Source organism: Sceloporus undulatus, chromosome 8, assembly GCF_019175285.1.
Source record: "Sceloporus undulatus isolate JIND9_A2432 ecotype Alabama chromosome 8, SceUnd_v1.1, whole genome shotgun sequence".
In the NCBI taxonomy this organism is placed as follows: Eukaryota; Metazoa; Chordata; class Lepidosauria; order Squamata; family Phrynosomatidae; genus Sceloporus; species Sceloporus undulatus.
The window spans coordinates 5,857,978-5,878,537 of record NC_056529.1 but is presented as its reverse complement, the minus strand read 5'-3'; the positions used below and the strand labels follow the sequence as shown (position 1 = coordinate 5,878,537).

The 20,560-nt window shown below is 41.0% G+C and overlaps 1 protein-coding gene and 1 long non-coding RNA gene across 3 annotated transcripts in view; one reads left to right on the top strand and one right to left on the bottom strand.

Annotated features, from left to right (window-relative positions):
- The window catches only part of WWOX (WW domain containing oxidoreductase), a 414,162-nt gene extending 394,533 nt beyond the window's left edge, over positions 1 to 19,629 (top strand). The window contains exons 9-10 of one of the 2 annotated variants that reach the window (XM_042480760.1): positions 17,880 to 18,055; positions 19,316 to 19,629. In XM_042480760.1, the coding sequence (XP_042336694.1) occupies positions 17,880 to 18,055; positions 19,316 to 19,319 (180 nt within the window). In that variant the 3' untranslated portion in view covers positions 19,320 to 19,629. Of the gene's footprint in view, positions 1 to 17,879 lie in introns of both variants that reach the window. The other variant, XM_042480759.1, reaches the window with a different exon arrangement.
- LOC121937517 overlaps positions 19,475 to 20,560 on the bottom strand; it is a 168,645-nt gene continuing 167,559 nt past the window's right edge. The window contains exon 3 of the long non-coding RNA XR_006105158.1: positions 19,475 to 19,592. This is a non-coding gene — a long non-coding RNA (uncharacterized LOC121937517). The remainder of the gene's footprint in view (positions 19,593 to 20,560) is intronic.

The following is a 20,560-nucleotide window of genomic DNA, read 5'->3' as shown; positions in this document are numbered from 1 at the left end:
TAGAACATAGATTGTTGTTGCTTTTGTTAACTGCCCTCAAGTTGGCACCAACTCATGGCATCCCTGTGGATGAGACATCTCCAAGCCCACCTTTCCTCCACTGCTCTTCTTGTCTTGTAGACTCATGACCAATACTTCCCTAACTTGAATCTAGCCATCTGGTGTATGATCCTCCTCTCTTTCAACTTTCCTCCACCTTTCCAAGCATTTCCCTCTTTTCTAGTGAATCATGCCTTCTCATGATGTGACCAAAACCTTACTGAAGCCCCTACAGGGCTGTTAGTGCCCTGCGGATTCACACTTCCCACCCCTGTTATAGTGAGCTATGGTATATGGGTGTATTTGCCAGTTTTTTAAATAGAATTCAGTATTCCTTAGAGCAGTGGGTCTCTGCAAATACTAGTGCTCTGTGTTCTCCAAAACGTTTGAATAATAAAGCCCCTCAGACGAGACTGTCACCGTCATCCAGCATCACTCAGGCCTTTGCAATCCCATCAGTGCTGGCAGTGGTTCTTCTTGAGCAAATTAGCCCCAAAGTGTTGTGCCCTTGACTGGCAAATTCTTTCAAGCCAGTTGAATGGACAAAATGAATACCCAGATTGTTCTGATGTCTGTTCTGTGCTTGTGTTTATCTGGCTTTGCTGTCACTCAAGCCATTATGACTGTGGGTGCGCACTCAAATCACTTGTCCATTTACAAAAGGCAGAGACCATTGATGATAAGCTTTAAAACAAAAGCACCCCAACACTCCCTCCCCACCACAAAATGAAATGACATGAAAATCTGGAGAGAAGCAGTCACCCAAGTCCTTGGATCAGTCAAAATGCACAAGCTACATGCAACAAGCACAGGCTATATGCAACAAATCATATTGGGAATGGTCTGGCATTGTTTTAACCGAAGAATTAAATATGTCAATCTGACTTAAAATTCTATCATCATGTATTTTAAATAACATTGGGGTGGATGGATGCATATGATAGAGACATTCTCCGGGGAGGATTGCTTCACAGTTCTGAAACATGCCTTAACATGGGCAACATAACTCTTAACTGTCCTAATTTGGCAGGAACAGTCTCAATTAATTCTTCTTTTCCAGCTGTTTTTAAAATGTCCTGGTTTCTCTCTCATCCTCCCACTTTCCTCCTTTCTCCTCAGCTTACTTCAGTTGCTGTAAACTGAGTTCAAAGTGCATAAGTGGTTTGCATACTGTTAATTCAGAGGCACAGAGAGAAGAGGATGGGCTAGACTCTTGACTTTCCCAGTAGGCTCAGGCAAAAGCAAACTGCTGCAGCCTCTCCTAATTTGTCTGTTCTTCTTCATTAATAACTTTTGCTGTCTTGACCACACTCTAGTCTCCACACTTGTCCCAGTTTTCATCTCTGAAATGTTTAAGGGTATGGCGCACTTATGCCATGGATATGAATGCAAGTTAGTCTTTCAGTAATGGCAACTGTTTGCCCAATGTCCCCAGTAGTTGGGGAAGCATGGACATAGCTCAGTGCTAGTCTACATGCTTTGCATATTGTCATTCCCACATTCAGTGCTCAAAATTTCCATGTACAAGGTAGCATAGAAACGTGACTTATACTGAATCAACCCATTTATCTATTTAGACCAGTACACTAACTGGCAGTGGCTCACTTGGATCTTAGATAGAGGATGTTTTTTTCCTATCATGTGCTACCTGTCTTTTGTAAATGGAAGGGGCTAAACATTGAATTGTGGAACATCTGCATGGAATACATATGAGACTGAGCTAAGCAAAGAATATTCACCCATTTTTCACCCTCAGTGAGAAAAATGTATCTCAACACATGCCATCTGAACAGAAACGTGTCTCAACACATGCCATCTGAACAGAAATGTGTCTCAACACATGCCATCTGCTAGCAGGGTGAAAGATATTGCTATTTACTCTAATTGGGACGTGTATGTATACATGTGGATATTGACAGATCAGATGCGCATTTCATGTGTTTTATTGAGGATTTTATTGGAGATTGAACAAGGAAACATTTGCATGGAAAGCACATGCCACTGTGCGAGGGGATATATAAAATATTCACATATCTTTCTCATTCCTAGTGTATCTCAGCAAGTCAAGACATCCTGCCAAAATTGTCAAATGTTACAAGATTGTTTGCCCCTAGCCAAGAGCAAAAAGATCAGTGTTTCCTTTTATCAGCAATAGTAACAGCAAAAGATTTTTGGTTGAATTTTGTGCAAAAATACTGGATGTGTGTGTATGAGGGGGTGGGTAGTAAATGTCATGAAATAATGTTCACCAAAAAAGTCCTGAAATGTGTGTGTTTCAAAAAATATGCACTAAGGGGGAAATGTGTGTGTGGGTATCTTTTAAAAAATCAGGATGAAATCCCTAGTACAGTGATGGCGAACTTATGGCACATGTGCCAGAGGTGGCACTCAGAGCCCACTCTGTGGGCACATGTGCTGTCGCCCCAGCACAGAGTTTGCTAGAGTTTGTTACTAGAAAGTCAGAGGGACATGGCATTTTGCAATAAATAAGTGGGTTTGGGGTTGCACTTTGGGCACTCGGCCTCTAAAAGGTTCACCATCACTACCCTAGTAGAGTTGCCACCCTACTAAACACTGGAGCCCTCATGGGTTTCAAATAACAGGAGAGGGGCAGCTTTTCCCCTGGGATCCTGGACTTCTGCAACTAGTCACAATTGATAGCCATGGGTTAGAAGGACCAGTTTCAGGGTAACCAAGTATCACAAGTGTATAAAGCTGCCTTATGAGTCCAGCCGCTGGGCCATCTATGGGCATAGTGGTACTGTTTCACATTTTGTATGTTTTAACCTCCCCAATTCAGCTTTTTAAACATATTGGTGTTTTTGATGTGCTTTACAGCTTAGACATCATATAGTGCACTGCAGATGTGACAAAGCGGGCCGTGGAAAATTTACATTTTCTACCTCCTTTCGCAGACCCCAGGTTCCTTAAAAAGGCCTATATTTATGTCCTTTTTGAAGTTTCATAGACTTGTCCTGTGGTCTTTGAATGGATTTCATTGTTTGTGTTGGACATGTAGCTGTGCTAGAACTGAGATTGGTCTAAATGGAGAATATTTACAGTGTCGCTGCCTTTAATTCCAGCTTTTGGGGTGAGGTACATATATGGATGCACATACACACAGGCATGCAAAAAATAAGATTGCCATTTTCTCCAGGCAAGTTTGTTTGTTGTATTTTGTCTTGTTCTAATTTGAGGAAAATGTGAAAGTACCCTCATTTTGAGAAGAAGGCCTTCTGCCAAATCACCATGTGTTTCCAGAACTCATAACTTGAAAGCATAAAACAGAGCTGCCGCTTGAGCTGTCATCCACCGAGCCCAAGAAACCATGCAAAGATATTGATAATTGATTCCATTTTTCTATGAGTTAAAAAACTAACTTTGCCCTCCTAGTGAGAAGGTAATAGGTTTTGTCTGTCACAAGATAATAATCCCATGAACCATTTCTGCTCCTTCTATTAGAAGGATAGTACAGCTTCACTTGAACATTACCCCCATATCAAATCATCTTTATACAAAGCCTTCTTACAAGGCTTCAAGGACTGGGGAGATCTTCTACAGACATCAAGTTAAGTTTGAGGAACTTAAGAAGTCAAGCAAATACTGTCAATTAATGTGTTTATCCTGATATACCGAACCCAGGAGAAGTGTCTTTTAACATGAAAGCTATTTTGCTTTCCATTAAAAAAGTTTGCATCGCATTTGGTTTCCATAGATACTACAGCGGCGGTGGCTTCTCCCACAATTCAGTAAAGTATAAATGTTTGGGGATCTTCTCCCTCCTCCTCCCAGATGTGTTGCTTGCAAGAGCTTTCTTTATATACAGAAGCCACAGAGTCTGTTTTCAAACTTTCACTAGCTTCAATGGGCATTAGCTATGAACATCTCTGGCCATTACAGGGAACAGGTCACATTCTGAGGCATGAGTGTAGGAAAATGAAATATAAAACTGATTAAGAGCCCCAAATGAGTGTAAAGCTGGATATACTCAACGTACCATTTTTATTGTACATAGCAGCTCTGAGGAAACTGCACATGCACACACTGATAAGCAAAAAAAAAAAAAAAACCCACTCTAAGCAGCTTCTTTTTAGGGGCGTCATTATGGCACACATGCACGATGATGACGCCCCTTCCGGCGAGCACCGTTTGGACGCTCTGACGCGCATGCATCATCATGGTGCACCCCGTGTAAATGGGGACACACCATGATGAGACACGGGTGCCGATAGAAGGGCTGGGCGCATGTGGACGCCCAGACCTATCTAGCCCTAATTTCGGGTCCAGGCCGGCGGCAAGCGCCTGTCTCTACCGACTCCATGTAGCTGTTGCAATCTACAAATGCTCCTGCTACCAGCTTCTTTATTTCATTTAGTCTCAAAGGTGCTACTATATCTCTTTGCATAGCTGTTCCAGACTATTGACCAGCATCTTCTGCACAGAAAGTAATACAGTTGGCCCTCCATATCAGTAGGCTAGCCATTTGTGGATTGGAGCATCTATAGATAGCTTAGTCCCATTACTGTCAATGGCGGTGCATGAACGCAGCTATGGGTCAGAGGCACTGTCATGTGATAAGTATCATCTAAGCCATGTTTTTCTAGTTATGATCAAGGTTTAAATGACACATGTAGCCACCTCCTTAATGAAGGAGAAGAGAGGGCATGCAATGTGTTTTGAAAGAATGCTCCTGCTAGGTAGAGTTGACCAAGAAGGAAGGAAGGAAGGAAAGAAAGAAAGAAAGAAAGAAAGAAAGAAAGAAAGTGAGTAGGTAGGTTTGTAAATGAAAAACGAACACATGCCTAGGACTGAATAACCAGTCTAGTAACAAATCTTTAATTTCTAATAAGCTTTAAAGGGTTTGAGTAGATTTCTTTTCTTTTCTTTTTTTAACAAACCAGTTCAAGTACATGCCTTTGGATTATAAAAGTACCTGAAATTGCCTAGAATATCAGCATGCATAGCTTGTTAATATTTACATATATTTACATGGAGGGGGGGACAAAAAAGGAAGATCTACATTTATTTACAATCTACACAGGAGAAGAGAAAGGCATCATAATTGTATTTCTTTTAAAATACAGTTGTTCGAATAGTCAGCACATGCATATTGAGATACATTTGCACCAAAGAAGGCAAAGAGCTGTTGAGATAAACCTTCCGAACTCTATGCTAAAGGTATAGCATAACGGGAGTCCCTTTAAAAACGTTTTTGCTTGTTTCTAGTCTATTTGCATTGGGTGCGTTTTAAAATGTCCACAAACACAATGGTAGCGATATTTACCCTGGCGATGGAAGCAACACAATCATTTCCTAACTAACTATCAAGAAGCTGCTGGTGAATGAAACACCTATTGTTTTCTCATTATCCATTGACCAACATACAAGGAGCTCTCCTTGTAAAGGCAGTGCCTAAGCTATCACCATTAATTATAGAAGTGATATAAATTAGACTCTACAGTATGTACTAAATGAAATATCAACAAGACCAGTGTCTTTAGCCTGAGAGATGCACTAAACTGGAACTCACTTTACAGCAGACTATCTATGAGAGTCACACATACATAATACTGGAGTGCCTGACTTTGTCGGTCAGAGTCCAGACAGAGGAGGCTGTTGGCTAGATCTGTATTATTGCAAAATACATTCCCTTATTTAGCTTCTGGAAGACAGAATTAACACTTAATACCTTGCTGTATCGCGGCCCCATCATCCCAAACTCTGGCTTTTCCAAGTGCATTTTGAAACTGACGTTTATGTACACAATGTGCAAAAAAATGGGGTGAAATCTCAATCCAGTAGAAACCATATGGCTTTGATGGATTTAAGATATGTAAAAAATAATAATTAAAGTGATCATTGTCTTTTAAGACTAAGGACAAAAATCTCCTGGGAAGTTCTTCTGCATCACTTGCATTGATATGAACAGGGGCTGATCCAGAAGTAGATAGTGCTGCAATTTTTTATCTGGATGTATTTGTTTTGTATTCTTCCCTTTAAAAAGTAAAAACAAAAAAAACCTTAGAAAGTTCAATTGCTTCTGGATTTCTTTCTCATTTTCCCTTACAGCTTTATTTAAATAATAATTATTTTTCTTGCATATTTCTGTTCAAACAACTGAGAATGAAGCCAGTTAAAATTGCACAATGAGATGCCGTTCTTTGAAACGTTATGCATGAAGATATACTTAATTCTGACTAGTGTAACATCAATAGTATTAAAAGGGTCGTAGAAATATATACAAGACCGTTAAGTATACATACATGTATATAAATAATATATTTATATATTATTAAAGTTAATTACAGATAAATCCTCAAACGCTTCCGTCAAAGTGAAACGGCAGCAGAATATGTCAAGAACCTATAGTTCATTTCTCAGTTTTTTAGTACTTATTTTCCTTTAATGGCATGACAAAAAAAAAAGGGGGGGGGATAGTCCAGTTTTGTTTCTTAACAATCACTTTTAGAAGGATTTCTTCAGTTTATTTCTTTAATAATTACATATATCAACTGCCGTTCCGTTTTTGAGCTCCAAGTAGAAAGCATGCCTTCCGGCACGCTCTGTCCTTGCAAAACTCTATGAGGTAAGTTAAGCTGAGAGAAAGCCCAAAGCTATTGAGTGAGTTTCACTAATAATAATAATAATAATAGTTTATTTTTAGCCCACCTTTTCCGGTGGATCAAGGCAGGTCACAACATAAGCAATAAATGAGACGAACCTGGATCTCCCAAATCTCAATTCATCATCCTAACCCACTACATCACACCACTGAAAGCAGTTTTCTCTCTTTCCCCCTTCCAAGCGAATACTGACCCTTTTAGTGCATGGTAATGATTTACAATGTAAGTAGTGATTCAATACACTGTAAGTCATAATTTACATTGCAGTCTTGGTGTGTGACAATGGCACACAGTCAGAATCCAACAGGTAGAAGGTATACATTTTGAAGCTCTGCACCACAGTGCAGTGGATAATATTGCTGTTAGTTTGTTTTATTTTGGCTACACACAAATAACCCATGACAGGACCTGGACTGAGGTCAAAGACATAAACCCATCTTGTAGTAGAGCTTGTAGCTGTCCCAGTTGGAACTGAATGGGCAATAGGAATGTCTAAGATCTATCTTCAAGGTGCAACAAAAGTGGAATCAGTATCCTTTTCAAGGTAGATCAGCATCCATTTCAACCCTTTCTAGAAATGGATGCTTCAGTTTGGACAGCATTCCATGGCTGTGATTAATTTGCCAAGGTTTGGGCCCAAACAGACAGGCTAAAATAAAGCTGCTTTGAGTAACTTTTGAGATATGCTATTTAAATGATGCATGCGTCCTAATTGACTGGAAGCTGTGCCAAAGCCATGCTTCACTCCTAAGGACCGGAGTGCAGCTTTGGTGCAGCTTCTGGCCTCTTAAGATGCGCGTGGCATTTAAACAGCATACCTCCAAAGTGACCCGAAGCAGCTTTATTTTGGCCTATCTGTTCAGGCCCATTTGTATGACAAGCTAACTTCAGATACTTCAGCTGGGGGAACTGATTTTGCATGAAACAAAGGTCCAAACTAGCTACATAGTTCTTTGTTCCTGGGCCAGCAATTCCTTTTGGGTATCACATTTGCAAGGAGGAAGTTGCATGAGAAAGGAACAAGTAATACAGTTAGACAGAAAGCCCCTTATCACTTAAGTTACTGTGGGGTGGGAGGAAAGGAGAAGGGAATGGGATGTTATAATATACATATATGTTAAGTTAGGGAATATTTGCAATGGGGGGAAAATGTAAAAAATAAATTAAGATGCTGCTTGGCCAAAAAAAGAAAGAACGAGAGAAAGAAAGAAAGAACACATATCTGTAACAAGTAGTATTTGGAAATGGGGCTCCAAGGCCAAGTGAGTACACTTTAATAATACTTTATAATCAAATGCTATAAAATCAAGACTTCAGCTGTTTGTCAATGTACATTGATGTTCAAGAAATTGCCAAGAGATAGCTGCTGTTTTTACCTGCTTTCTATACAGATATATTCATACTTATTCTGCAACTAGTGTGGTTAATGCCAGGGTTTTGATTGTCCTAGTTTCCTTTCCCACATTTGGGATGAAACTAACGTTGCCAATCTCTGTTTGAACCAGCTTCTCTTAAGACGGAGGGGTCTCAGGGTTAAGGCAAAAGACCATAATGCTTTCTCAAAATACATTTATTACAATGGATACCATTCCTTTTGTATAGTTAAAACCCCCAAAATGTACTTTTAATCAAATTGCATATTCTGAATGCGGCTAGAATAAATCACTAAAGTAAGTTTTAATGCCTCGGCAGTGGCAAAGAAATCCTCTTTCTTTCCATTCCTCTGCTTGAGGAGTCGAGGGAGTTTATCTCCGACAATATATGGGAAGAATGCTCTGTGTGTGTGCGCGCATAGGAGAAGAAAAAAGTGACAACCAGAAAACACTTTGCATGTCTTCGATAGCTTTCAGTCTTTGTCGTAAACTATTGTTGGGAATTAACTGCAAAGAAATGGCAGGGAGAAAATAAGCAGATTTTTATAGATTATATCTGTACAGTATCTGCATTCCATGCACAGTATTGGCTTAAGTAGTATTTTGAGGATGAAATAAAGATTGCTGCAAGGCCATCCTCCCTCTCTGCCTCTGTTTCCCAGTGATTCTGTTCCAGCTTTAAAAAGCAGCAACCACAAAAACCACAAGTTGGATAGGGACAAGTTTGGTCGCTGGTAGAGAAAGTACTGGGCATTGTAGGATTTTGAACGCTCATGTCTGAGGATGAATTTGTTTCTTTTGGCACCAGACTCTGTGCTGGAATTTTAATTTTTCTAACATAGTTAATAGAAGGAACCAGAGTCTGTCTGTTATTGGAAGCTAAGCAGGGTCAGCTCTGGTTAGTATTTGGATGGGAGACTGCCAATGAAAACCAGAAGCTGTAGGCTGTATTTCAGAGGGAGGAACCGGCAAAACCACTTCTGAGTCTTCCTTGCCTAAGAAAGCCCAATGAAACACATGGGATGGCCATAAGTCAACCAGCGACTTGAAGGCACATACACACACAACATAGTTAGGGCTAGTTCTTACGGAGTTAGTAACCATTCCATTCATTCTCCATGATACCTTTCTCTTTATTCAATAATAATAATAATAATAATAATAATAATAATAATAATAATAATAACAACAATAATATCTGATTATTCCATTTATATCACCTTAAAAGTTCAGTAATCTATATTATTATTTAGAACTGATTGCATTTATCATTAATGGCTATTAATTTATTTTTTTATATGTTATATATTTTGACCCGCACTAGGACAGAATGATACTTTGAGAGAATACGCATGCCCTTTGGAAATTGCTAAGTCTAAAAACTAAACATTAGGCATATAATGGCTTTCCAACAGAAGCACAAGATTATACTGGATTGCTAATGGCGGCATTACTTATTGTAAAGCGGGGGTGTTTTTTAAGAAACAAACAAATCCTACATGCCATGGAAAGCCTTTGTAGCATTATGATAGTTCGATATTAATTTGTAGTCATTGCCAAATTGATTGCAGTTATCAAAAAATAAACGCCTCCAATGTAGTAACTGGCTAACAGTATTTTATTCCCGAATTTAGCTGGGAGAGTTTCAGGAATTCTCTAAGGAGGGTTGGTGCCTCATTGCAGAATGAATGCCGTTTGACATTGCTTTAACTGCCTTGGCTGAATCCTATGGAATCCTGGGATCTGGTAGTTTGGTGTAGCGTTCTCACCAGAGTGCTCTAGCAGAAAAGGATAGACATTTCACAAAGGTACAAACCCCAAATTTCCATCACATTGAGCCTTGGCAGTTAAAGTGGTGTCAGACTTCATTCATTCCAAAGATTTGGGGCCAAAATTCTTAGCTTTTTCTTCCCTATATGCCTACTGCATTGAGTTTGTAAAAAGATGAGTTAGAAGGTTGATGTGTGCCTTCAAGTCATTTCTGATGTATGGATCACAGGGGGTTCTGAGCAAGATTTATTTTGGGGTGGTGGTGGTGACGATTGCCTTCCTGTGAGATAAAGTGTGACTCACCCAAAGTCACCCAGCGGGTTTCCATGGCCAAAGGGGAATTCAAACCTGGGTCTCCTGGAGTCTTAGCCCAGCACTCAACCACTACACTATGCAGCTTTGTCAGCTAGGAAGACATATAGTTAAAATGTGTGTGATGTCTTCATTTGCAAATATAAAAGTGGAGAGGAAAAAGATAGAGTAAGTGAGTGGTTTGTGAGACTATTCTTGGAGCAGTCAAGTATCTAGAGAAGAAATTTGTGGCTATAGTTCATAGGTGCGTAGAAACAAATAAAAAAAATGTTATTTACCCAACAGATTGGGACAGATAAGAACAAAACACTACTATGGGGGTTCCTCCTCAGGTTGTTTTTTGTCCTCTAAAATGGAGCAGATTACTTCTCTTTAGAAACTTCAAGAAGCAGCCATTTATTTTTTATTTATTTTTTAGATGACTTGTAGGGCCCACTAGCGCTACCTTTTACTAAGGGAAAGGTTTTTCAGAACCAAACATGGACTTGTGGCCATTTCTAGTGTTGTTCTTTGTTTTATTCTTTGGCATTTTAGCAGTCCTAGCCCCTAGAGAGGGTTAAAGGGGCAGAAAATTGGCCTCCAGACCTAATGCAGATGCCCTGAATTAGGGAAAGGGGATCTCTGGCCCTTTGGTTGTCATTGGACCACAACTCCCATTATCTCCAGCCAGCATGGCCAAGAGCCATGAAAGATGGGAATTATTATTTTACACAAGGCAACACATTCTCCACTCCTACAATAGATGAAGAACACATGCTAACAACAAAGAATCCATTGATTAGAGGAGATCTGTAAATGCTTAAAATTGATAGCTTCCTCATATTTAAGAAAAATTATTTGATGCCTTTAACAAGAAGTGAATGAATTGCGGGGAGGGGAGGGCCACTTGACAGTATTGGCCATGATCCAGCATATAGCTACTTCTCCATAATTAAAGGCTTATCTACATTAGCTATATACCTGAAATGCCCCCCAAGCTGTCTGTTTGCTGTTTATAATATTCAGCCCCAGTGGCATCACTGGACAGGTACAAGGAGTTCAGACCGTACCAGGTGACACCCACCTCAACCCGATTTGGGTTTTCCACCCCTTGTCCCATATCAAAAAGGCTAACCTTTAGTTCTTGGTTTTCTGGGGAGCCCAGAGCAAAACAACAGTGGGGGCTGCCTTCTCACATTGTTCCTGTGAGTGTCCTTGCCAAATTTTTCTATGGGCATGAGTCCATCTGAGGTCAGAAGAAGGCTTGCTGCCTTGTTTCATGCCCACAGTGACACCGCTAACCCGGTTGCAGGGACCATGTAGGAAGGAAGCTTCCCAGTGGTACCACATTTTGCTGCAGCAGGTAAGAGGGGGGATTCTGGTGGAATTTAAGGCAAGAATTCTGACAAAGGTAGATGATACATATATCTCATGATGCTACTCCCCCCCCCCCCGCCATCCATCTTGTAAGCCCCACAGGCCCTTCCAAGTGGTCATTTCATTTATCTGGGTGCATTATGACAGGCCCTGGCAGGGACCTCTAGGTCATCCTGGGGTGTCTCTGCATGCACCTTGCTCACATTGCTGCTGAGCCTCCTTCTTCACTCTCTGGCAAGCAAGAAATGGCAATGTTGTGGGGGTTGTTTGGTGTACAAGATGGGCTTTCTGGCAACTTTGGGTCCCTGTGTGGTCAGAATAGAAATCTGACCTATGCAATGACCAAGAAGAAGAAGAAAAAGAAGAATTCTGTTGTCAAAAGGCAGACTTACAACATCTTAACTTACTAACAGGATGCCAGCCTGTGTTTACATTTGATGGCTCTGTGCTGTAAGTAAAATATAAATCATCTATTCTATCCTAACCTAGACTTCAAGATGATTTCAAACTTTAATTGACAAAAGCAAAATCTAAATACAGCATTTACCATGCTCCCCCAACCCCACTGGAAGCAACATTTGAGCCATGGTTAAAGGTTCACTTGTGCTTCTCCAAAATCCTTTGTCCCATGCATTCATCATTCCAGCAGCCTGCTTTTGTTCGATGTGAATGCCAGTTGACCTCCGCTTGAATCATTAGCACCATATGCACCTGACAATCTTTTGACAGCTTGAAAAGAGTCAAAACAAAAGTTGTTTAGATTGCCTAAATCTCTTGCGCTCTCCCTCTTTATTTCCCCCCTTGCTGTATCACAATAGATCGTGGGCCATTTGTGACAAGTGACACACTCATTGTTCAAGAGGTTTTTAATGAAGCTGTTTAACATGGAGTGCGCAGTGTACTGATGTGGCACAAAGCGCTCAGCGCTGAAAAGCATGTGGTGGTGATTAAAGCATGCTTCTTCTTCCCTTTTTAAAAAATCAGTTTAGAGGACGTTTCATCTTGTATCAGCAGTGTGGAATTGGTTACCAATTAGTTTCCTGACATCTTGTTTTGTCTTATGCTGATGATGTGTGAACCACAAAGACTGTGAAAACAACTATCCATTGGGTCCTTCTGTCTCTCCCCCTCTCTTTCCCTGCACTCACATGCTCACTCTCTCACACAGATACACACACACACACACACAGTCTGGAAGTTTTGAAAATATCGGATACACGTTTGTGCCGGGATCCAGCAAACATCTAGGCAAAGCTGAAAGACTAGAGGTTTGGTTTCGTTGCATAGATCATATTAATTTTATTTCATTTTAAAGGAAAAAATCCTATACATGTCTATAGACATGACAACTGCTCTATTTTTATCTTTGGATTGAATGGTAATGTAATAAAATTGCTATATTCATGCTGTGAATTTCTTGACGCACGCTGAAAAACTAAACCAAACTCAAGAGGGAGAGCATCATTTCCTATTCTGTTACATTGGCTCAATGAGCTAAACCTTAAGTGGATGTTAAATTTCATAAGAAACCAGAGTTGCAGCAGTGTATATATCGATATGAACAACCTTCTAAAACAGATTGCTTATAATGATTTGGGTTTGGTCCCATATTTCACCTCCATTTCAGCATAATGAAACAACTACTTCGCCAATCAGTCATTCATTCTCAACAGACATGACAAAACTAATTTCATGGGGTAGACTCAGATGCTAACTGTTGGCTAATGGCTGAACATCTTAATCCCTACACAGGAGATAAGATAGTCCTAAACAAAGGGCAGGGGACCTTTGGCCCTCCAGATACTTTGGCCTACAATTCCCATTCACCCTTGTGGAAAGAGCAATTATAAGACATTATGGGAGCTGTAGTCCAAAACATCTGGGGAGCCAAAATTTCAGCATGGAAAACAAGGTTGTAAAGATCAAATTAGTTCATGAACTTAAAATAGGTCTTAAAGTCAAAAGATACTTCCTCTGGTATCTTCTAGATCAGTCTCAGTGGAAGGATTACTTCAACTGACTTGATCCAATAAGATGGTTAAATGTGTAAGTGGCCTTACTATTAAAACTAGCTCAATGGCAGGCAAGGAAGGATATTTGAAATACAGTTGGCTCTTCCTTTCCGCGGGCTTGCCATCTGTGGACAGGAGCATCCATAGATAGTCCCGCACTGTTCTTCTCAATGGCAGCGTGTGCATGTGCTGCGACAACATGGTGGCATGCACATCATGCTGCCATTGAGGAGAATGGGACTTGATGTGAAATTTGCCATCCACGGGTGCGTGTGTGTCCAGAATGGAAACCCAGCAGATGTGAAGGTCAGGCTGTACTTTCTCCCCCTTCCTCTTGTTTTCTTGAGGAACTGGAAGTTAACCTCAAGTTGGAAAAGCAGCATGTCCTGCATAGTCTCCTCTCTTCATAGCTTGTATTTGATTTGCATGAATTATAAGCCAATCAGTCATAGAAATGGTTCCACTTATTTTCTGTCACTGATCCACTTTGGTGGCTCTCTGCACACCCTGCCATTGCAGTAACCCTTGGAAAAAAACATTTTCCATAGGCCACCAGACACTTCTTGGCTTGCCAACAGGAAAAGTAGTAATCAGATTCCTTTCCTTTCATAGCTAGGGTGCCACCAGTGTTGCTTCTTAGCTCAAGAAATAACCTTTCAGTTGAGTGGAGTTTAGGAGATTGGGGTGAGAAAGCCAGAGAACAATTCAGGACCTTGTTAATGAGCCCCCTGTTCCTCATTAGCAGCTGCTGGCGCCGCATATCGGGCCAGAGCATGGCAGATTTCTCTGGCACCTCTCTCACTTTTGCACAGTCGATACCCCTTTCTCAGCCAGTGGTACCAAGTTATATATTCAAATATGCAAAATGATTGTAAACAATTCACATGGAAGCGAATGAGCTGTTCTCCCTCCCTGCCTTCATGGTTTTTTTGATTGTGTGAATAACCATTCTGAATAAGAAAAGGCTTGGGGTTTTTTGTTGTTGTTGTTGTTTTTTGCACATAGAGTTTCTCCATAGGAGTCAGAACCTGGATTGTTCAGGTTTCTGGTTCATGCAGAGATTCTTCACCCACATATAAATGCCTCTCTCCTTCATAACCAGCTCTTTTCATGCAGTCAAAGCAATGGCTCACCCTCCAACATTTCACATATGGAAACCAGGACACATGTGGCCAAGCAACATCAGAATGTGGTCAATGTTTTAATGAGGAAGGACGTACAAGCTATGAAAGACTATAGCCTGAGCAAACTGGGAAGGGCAAGATTCTGCACACTTCTTATTTCTCCATCTGAGCTAATGGGAGGCAAACTACTTTTCCACTTTGATGTCAGTTTGTAGCAATTGAACTAAGCTGAGGACGAAGGGGACAGTGGAAGGAACAGAGAGAAACTGAGACATTTTAAAAGCAGCTGATAAAGTGGGATGTCAGAGGAGTAATTGGAACTATATCTGGCCAACTGGGACCATTGTAGGGTATGGAAAGATGACGTGCAGAGGGACTAAGATTTTCCCTTCCTATGTCTTGTTTTCATCCCTTTTACATACCTGAAAGGGATTTATGTTAGCTGAGCAGCTATCGTTCTCACATGGGAAGTTATTCACTAGACTAGATCTAGAAACTCTAAAGACTGCATAACTGGGCTTACTAATATCCCAGAGGAGAGAATCAGAATTCAAAATGACCATAACATATTAGAGGGCTGGGCCAAAACTAACAAAATGAATTTGAACAGGGCTACTACACTTGTTCACTAAAAATGAAATGGACAGATATAAGATGGGTGACGGAGGTAATCTAGGAGTCCTAGTGGAATGCATGCTGAACATGAGTCAGTAATGTGATGCGCAGCTAAATCAGCCAATGCAATTCTAGGCTGCATCAATAGTGTCAAGACTGGGGGAAGTAATAGTACCACTCTATTCAGCTTTGGTCAGATCTCACCTGGAATATGATGTCCAATTCTGGGCACCAAGGTTCAAGAAGGAGATGGGCAAAGTGGAGTATGAAAACCATAGCCTATCAGGAGTGGCTTAGGGAGTTGGGTATGTTGACTGGAGAAGAAAAGGTTTAGAGGTGCCATGATAGCCCTGTTTAAATTGAAGAGATGTCATACTGAGGATGGAGCAAGCTTGTCGTCAGCAGCTCCAGAGACTAGGACCCAGAGCAATAGATTCAAGTTAGAAGAAAGATTCCACCAAACATTAGGAAGTACTTCCTGATGGTAAGAGATGCTTGACAGTGGAACACACTGCCTTGGTGAGTGGTGGAGTCTTCTTCTTTGGAGGTTTTAAAACAGAGGCTAGATGGCCAATGGCGAGCGGTGCTTTGATTGTGTATTTCTATATGGCAGGGGATTGGACTGGATGGCCCCTGGGGTCTCTTCCCACTCTATAATTCTATGATTCTTTGAATGTGAAATATCAACACATGCAAATAGTTGGGCTGGCAAAACGTTTTGCATGAGGAGGCTCTGAAAAATATTTTCAGTGGTGTATCAGTAGTCATTGAATGACAGCAAGCAATGCAAAGGCAAGTTTAAATCACCTTTGGGCACACATAGATGGATGGCAAAGTCTCAGATTCCACCCAATCCAAATTTTGTACCAGGTCAAAATAAACCAACTTGAGGAGCTGGTATTAAAATAAAAAACTCTGATCATACCAGAAAATGATAGACAATATTCTGGGACAAGCAAAACATATATGGATCTCCAAGATATAATTGCAATGAACAGGAACACCAAAGACTTTTTGTACATATTAATCATTCTGAATGCACCCCTTAATTTCACATATTTCAAATATTGATTCCATAGAGCCTGGCAAAGGTTTGTCTGAATGTTCCATTTGAAGAACTTCTTTTAACCTGCCCTGCAGATCTTTGCAGTAGGCTCTTAGCATTATTGAAGGATGTGAATTTGTGAGGATTCTTTCTATTGCCAGTGTTCCTTTAGTGATTCATCAACTACCCTTATGGGCAATGCCATAAATATTTCAGAGGAAGACATAATTTAGGAGACAAGCCCTGCTGCCTAAAGAAATGGTTGCCACCATCATACTGGTTGTCTGCAGTGATGGTTGCTGTCTTCTGGTTTAATGTTTGGCGTCACTTTATTCAAATTCCTAAAGATTATAAATAGTTGAATAAAATGAACATAAATAATCATAAGGTGCTGGATAAACTGTATTGGTTTTTAAATTAGGCCTGAATGAATATTGTCTTCCTGAATGAGCAAACCTATTATTTTTAATTACAGCTTCAAAGTAAAATGGTACCTTTTGTATTTTGTATTTTTTGTACCAGTGCTACAATTTATGGTCAGCTTTTCCCCACTTTTTCATAGTCTCACTTGGGGGAAGGAAAGAGCACACCCCTGACTCCGCGTTTGACTTGATGCAACAAAACAACAAATTTATTTCTGTCTCAAACAATTTGAAGGAGGTCTTGTCTTTCATCCTTGTTCCCCAATGATTTCAAAGATTCAGCTTCATCTTGAGAAAGTTATTCCCAAGGTTATAATTTTAAAAGCAGTTAGAAGGTAATCCCAGATGCTAATGATTAACAACGTATGTAGCCCTGAGCTCAAATAACCAATATGCCCTTCCGTTCCAAATATGTTAGAAGGAACCTGCTGCTAGCATTTTGTGGCCTACAGACCTGATTTCATCATAGGTTCTGTCTGCACTAACCAGAATATCCTGGCCTCAGAACTGCCTTGACCTCTCCCTGTTAACTCAGACCCTCCGTTTGGTGGATGTTCACATGAACATCCTGCTGGCGCAGCCACCTGATGCAACTGCCACTTGCTCCTGAGGTCAGAATGAAGGACCCAGAAGCATTGATCAGATGGCTGGATGCTTCTTACTGACCTCAGAGTAAGTGACATACACCAGTGGCGGGTGTGGAATGGAGGTCTCCAGATCTTCCAGGAAGACCAGGAGCAAGCAGGGACTTATTTTACACTGTTTACACTGGGATATACCCCAGATTTGGCACTGAACTGGCCGCATATTATCCAGACGTTTTGCACCGGGCTCAGGGATTGGGTCCTGCATCATCTATTCTAGACTCTCTGCTGAGAGGCTGCAGGGAGGCTGGTTTATTTGGCTTGTGCAGACAGGGCCATGATCTATATAATTCATGCAAATATCAGGCTCCTTTCATTTAACACTGCTGCTTATAGGGAAATTTTTTACTCAACCTTGGAAAGATTGAGTCACTCCCCACTTAACAACACCACTAACTGGAAGACAGGTGGAGGTAGGGTCCTTGCAGAGTCACCCTGAGTGCAGTCTAAATGGTTATTAGATTGTTGATGGTAGTCTGGTCTGATTTACCCTTTGCGTTTTAAAAATAATACAACCTTTCTGTTTCTCTTTGTTTAATTCCAGCAACAAGGAGCCGCTACGACAATCTACTGTGCTACTGCCCCAGAACTAGAAGGCCTGGGAGGGATGTACTTCAACAACTGTTGCCGCTGCCTGCCTTCACAAGAGGCACAGAACGAAGTGACTGCAGCAGCCTTGTGGGAACTGAGCGAGAAGCTGATCCAAGAGCGAGTTGGCAGGCAAGGAAAGTAGCATGGAGCTCCCCGGAAGGATCAAGACACCCTCAATATGTATACTCACTTGGCCAGACAGGAGAGCTGCTGGGGAGAGTGGGGGAGTATGACAAAGAAAACCTTTCCAGTTCCTATGTTCTATAGAGTTATAGATGCAGATCGGCTAGTGCTAAATCAAATGACAGTAGTTGCAACACAGGGCAAAGCTTTAAAGTGGTGAGAGAAAATAGAGAAGAAGGCAGGAACAATGCCATTTTGCTCAATTCTAGCCATCCTAGGTCTGTCTCTTTGCTTACACACTTTTCTTTCTATTAAAAATAAATTATACGGGCCGAATCCTGTTTGGTTACTTCCAACTCACATAACTCTGTTGACTCAGTTGGTGACTGGCAAATTTGATTCAATGGGTGTAGTCTATTTGAGACTAACAATATAGGATTGAAGGCATACACCTTCCTCTTCTTCTCCCCACCCCACTCCAGTGTACATATAGAAAAATAAGGTATGAATACTGGAAGTGTTTGTGGTTTGAATCCTATTGATAGCCCGTACTAGAGTAGATCCATTGCATCGGTGGGATTTATGTTGGCATCAGTGGGTCAACTCTACTTGGGAGTAACCAACAGGATTCAAGCCTTTCTCATCTACAGTACAGTCATCAGGGAATTGACTATTCCCTAATGTATGTACATTTACAAGGAGATCAAGCATCCATAGTGGGTTGAAATGGCCCTTAGAAATGTTTGGTATCCCAGCCACTTTGAAAAAATAACCTAGAGCGCACACGGCGCAGCAACTCCCCTCTGCAACTTCGGTTTGCAGTTGAGGCTCTGCCCGCAGAAGAGAAGGTGCCCCTTGTCGGTTTTGCTCCTTGCAGTTAACATGTCATGAAATAACCCAAAAATCTTAAGTAATCAAAAAAGTCATCTTGACCACAAATAAAAAAACAACTTTGCCTAAAAGGAGAAGGTGCCTCAAAGTCCAGGCTACCCTCCTTTCTAATTAAATATATTGCAGGATATCCATAAAATATGATATTAAAAGGTACATTTGCAAACATTCTCTAAATACTGCATGATACTCGTGTCCTTTTACAAACGCACAGGGTGTCATCAGTCAAAGGGGTTGAAAGGTGTTTTCCATCCATATCGCGGATGAGAGCTTTAAGGAGGATCGGAGTATACCAAATGTTCCCTGTGTCTCAGTTCTCCTGGTACTCTCTTCTGTTTATTTTCTTTCTTTCTTTCTTTTTCTCTTAATTTAAAGGTAATAAAAGAACATGCTTGAATACTGTCACCTGAAGAGCAAGTCTGGGTCCTGTGAAAATCTTAGTTCCTTTTGTCTTTTTGTCTGTTTTTTAAGAAAAGAAAACTTGAGGAAAAATAAAGAACTCTTCAACGCCATGAAAATGCATTTTTTGTTCTTGATTTGTTCCAAGTTCATTTGTCCGTGGGGATTTTTTTCCTCTCCTTTTTTGTGCTTTATAGCTTGTCTTCATGCCAGAAAACTGTGGTAAGCCATCTGTAATCCAGCATCATTTTTTCTGTAAAGAAAACAACAAATAAAAATATGGTTATTTGAACAGTTTTGAATTGCCTGCTTGATTTTACATTACAATCCCACCCTTTATTTCAAGGAGCTCAGTGTGAGGCATTTCCCCTGCCTTTAATCCCATAACAGCCCTGTATGGTAGGTTAGGCTTAGGAACAAAATTATCATAGGCTATCACAAAGCAGACAGCTAGTGTGGTGTAATAGTTTGAGTGTTGGACCAATCCAAGGTTTAAATCCCCACTCTCCAATGGAAACCCACTGGATCACACACTCTCAGCTCACAACAAACCTTCCCTCATGATACGATCACGTCATGGTTGTCATAATCCAGTTTGACACTGCTTTAATTGGCCTGGTTCAGTGCTATGGAATTCTGGGGACTGTAGTTTGTGGTGGCCCCTGGCATCACCAGATGCTGTAAAGAACAGCTAGCTGAAACACTAGAGAACCACAGCCAGGAAAAGTAGATGGTACTGGTAATGATGGACAACTGATCTGGTCCACTATAAAGCCATGTCCTGCCATCCTTCTCATGACTTCCATTTGGGCCTTGTCTGCATTGCACTCTATGGGCATCCCAGAGCATCCTGGCCCCGCGGCTGCCCTGACCTCCCCAATTACTTATCCTTCCATTCCCACACCAACATGGCTGTCTGCATGGGCGTCTTGCATGGTACATCCAAGTCACCATAAACCAAGTCATAATTGCACTGTTTAGGATTGTGGCACTGCACAACAGTTATATCCCAGGAGGGGAACACTATCATAGTGGCATCATCAGGATCAATATGCAAGTGGAGTGAGCAGTGTGGCCATGGCACACAACAATATGGTACATTGTGGGACAGGCTGCCATTGCATAATGGTATCATCGTGAAGCCCACAACAGGGGCATAGGACACTGGTCATCCAGAACAGAAGGCGGTGAAAAATCCAGGTGGAAAGATGTCCACCCATT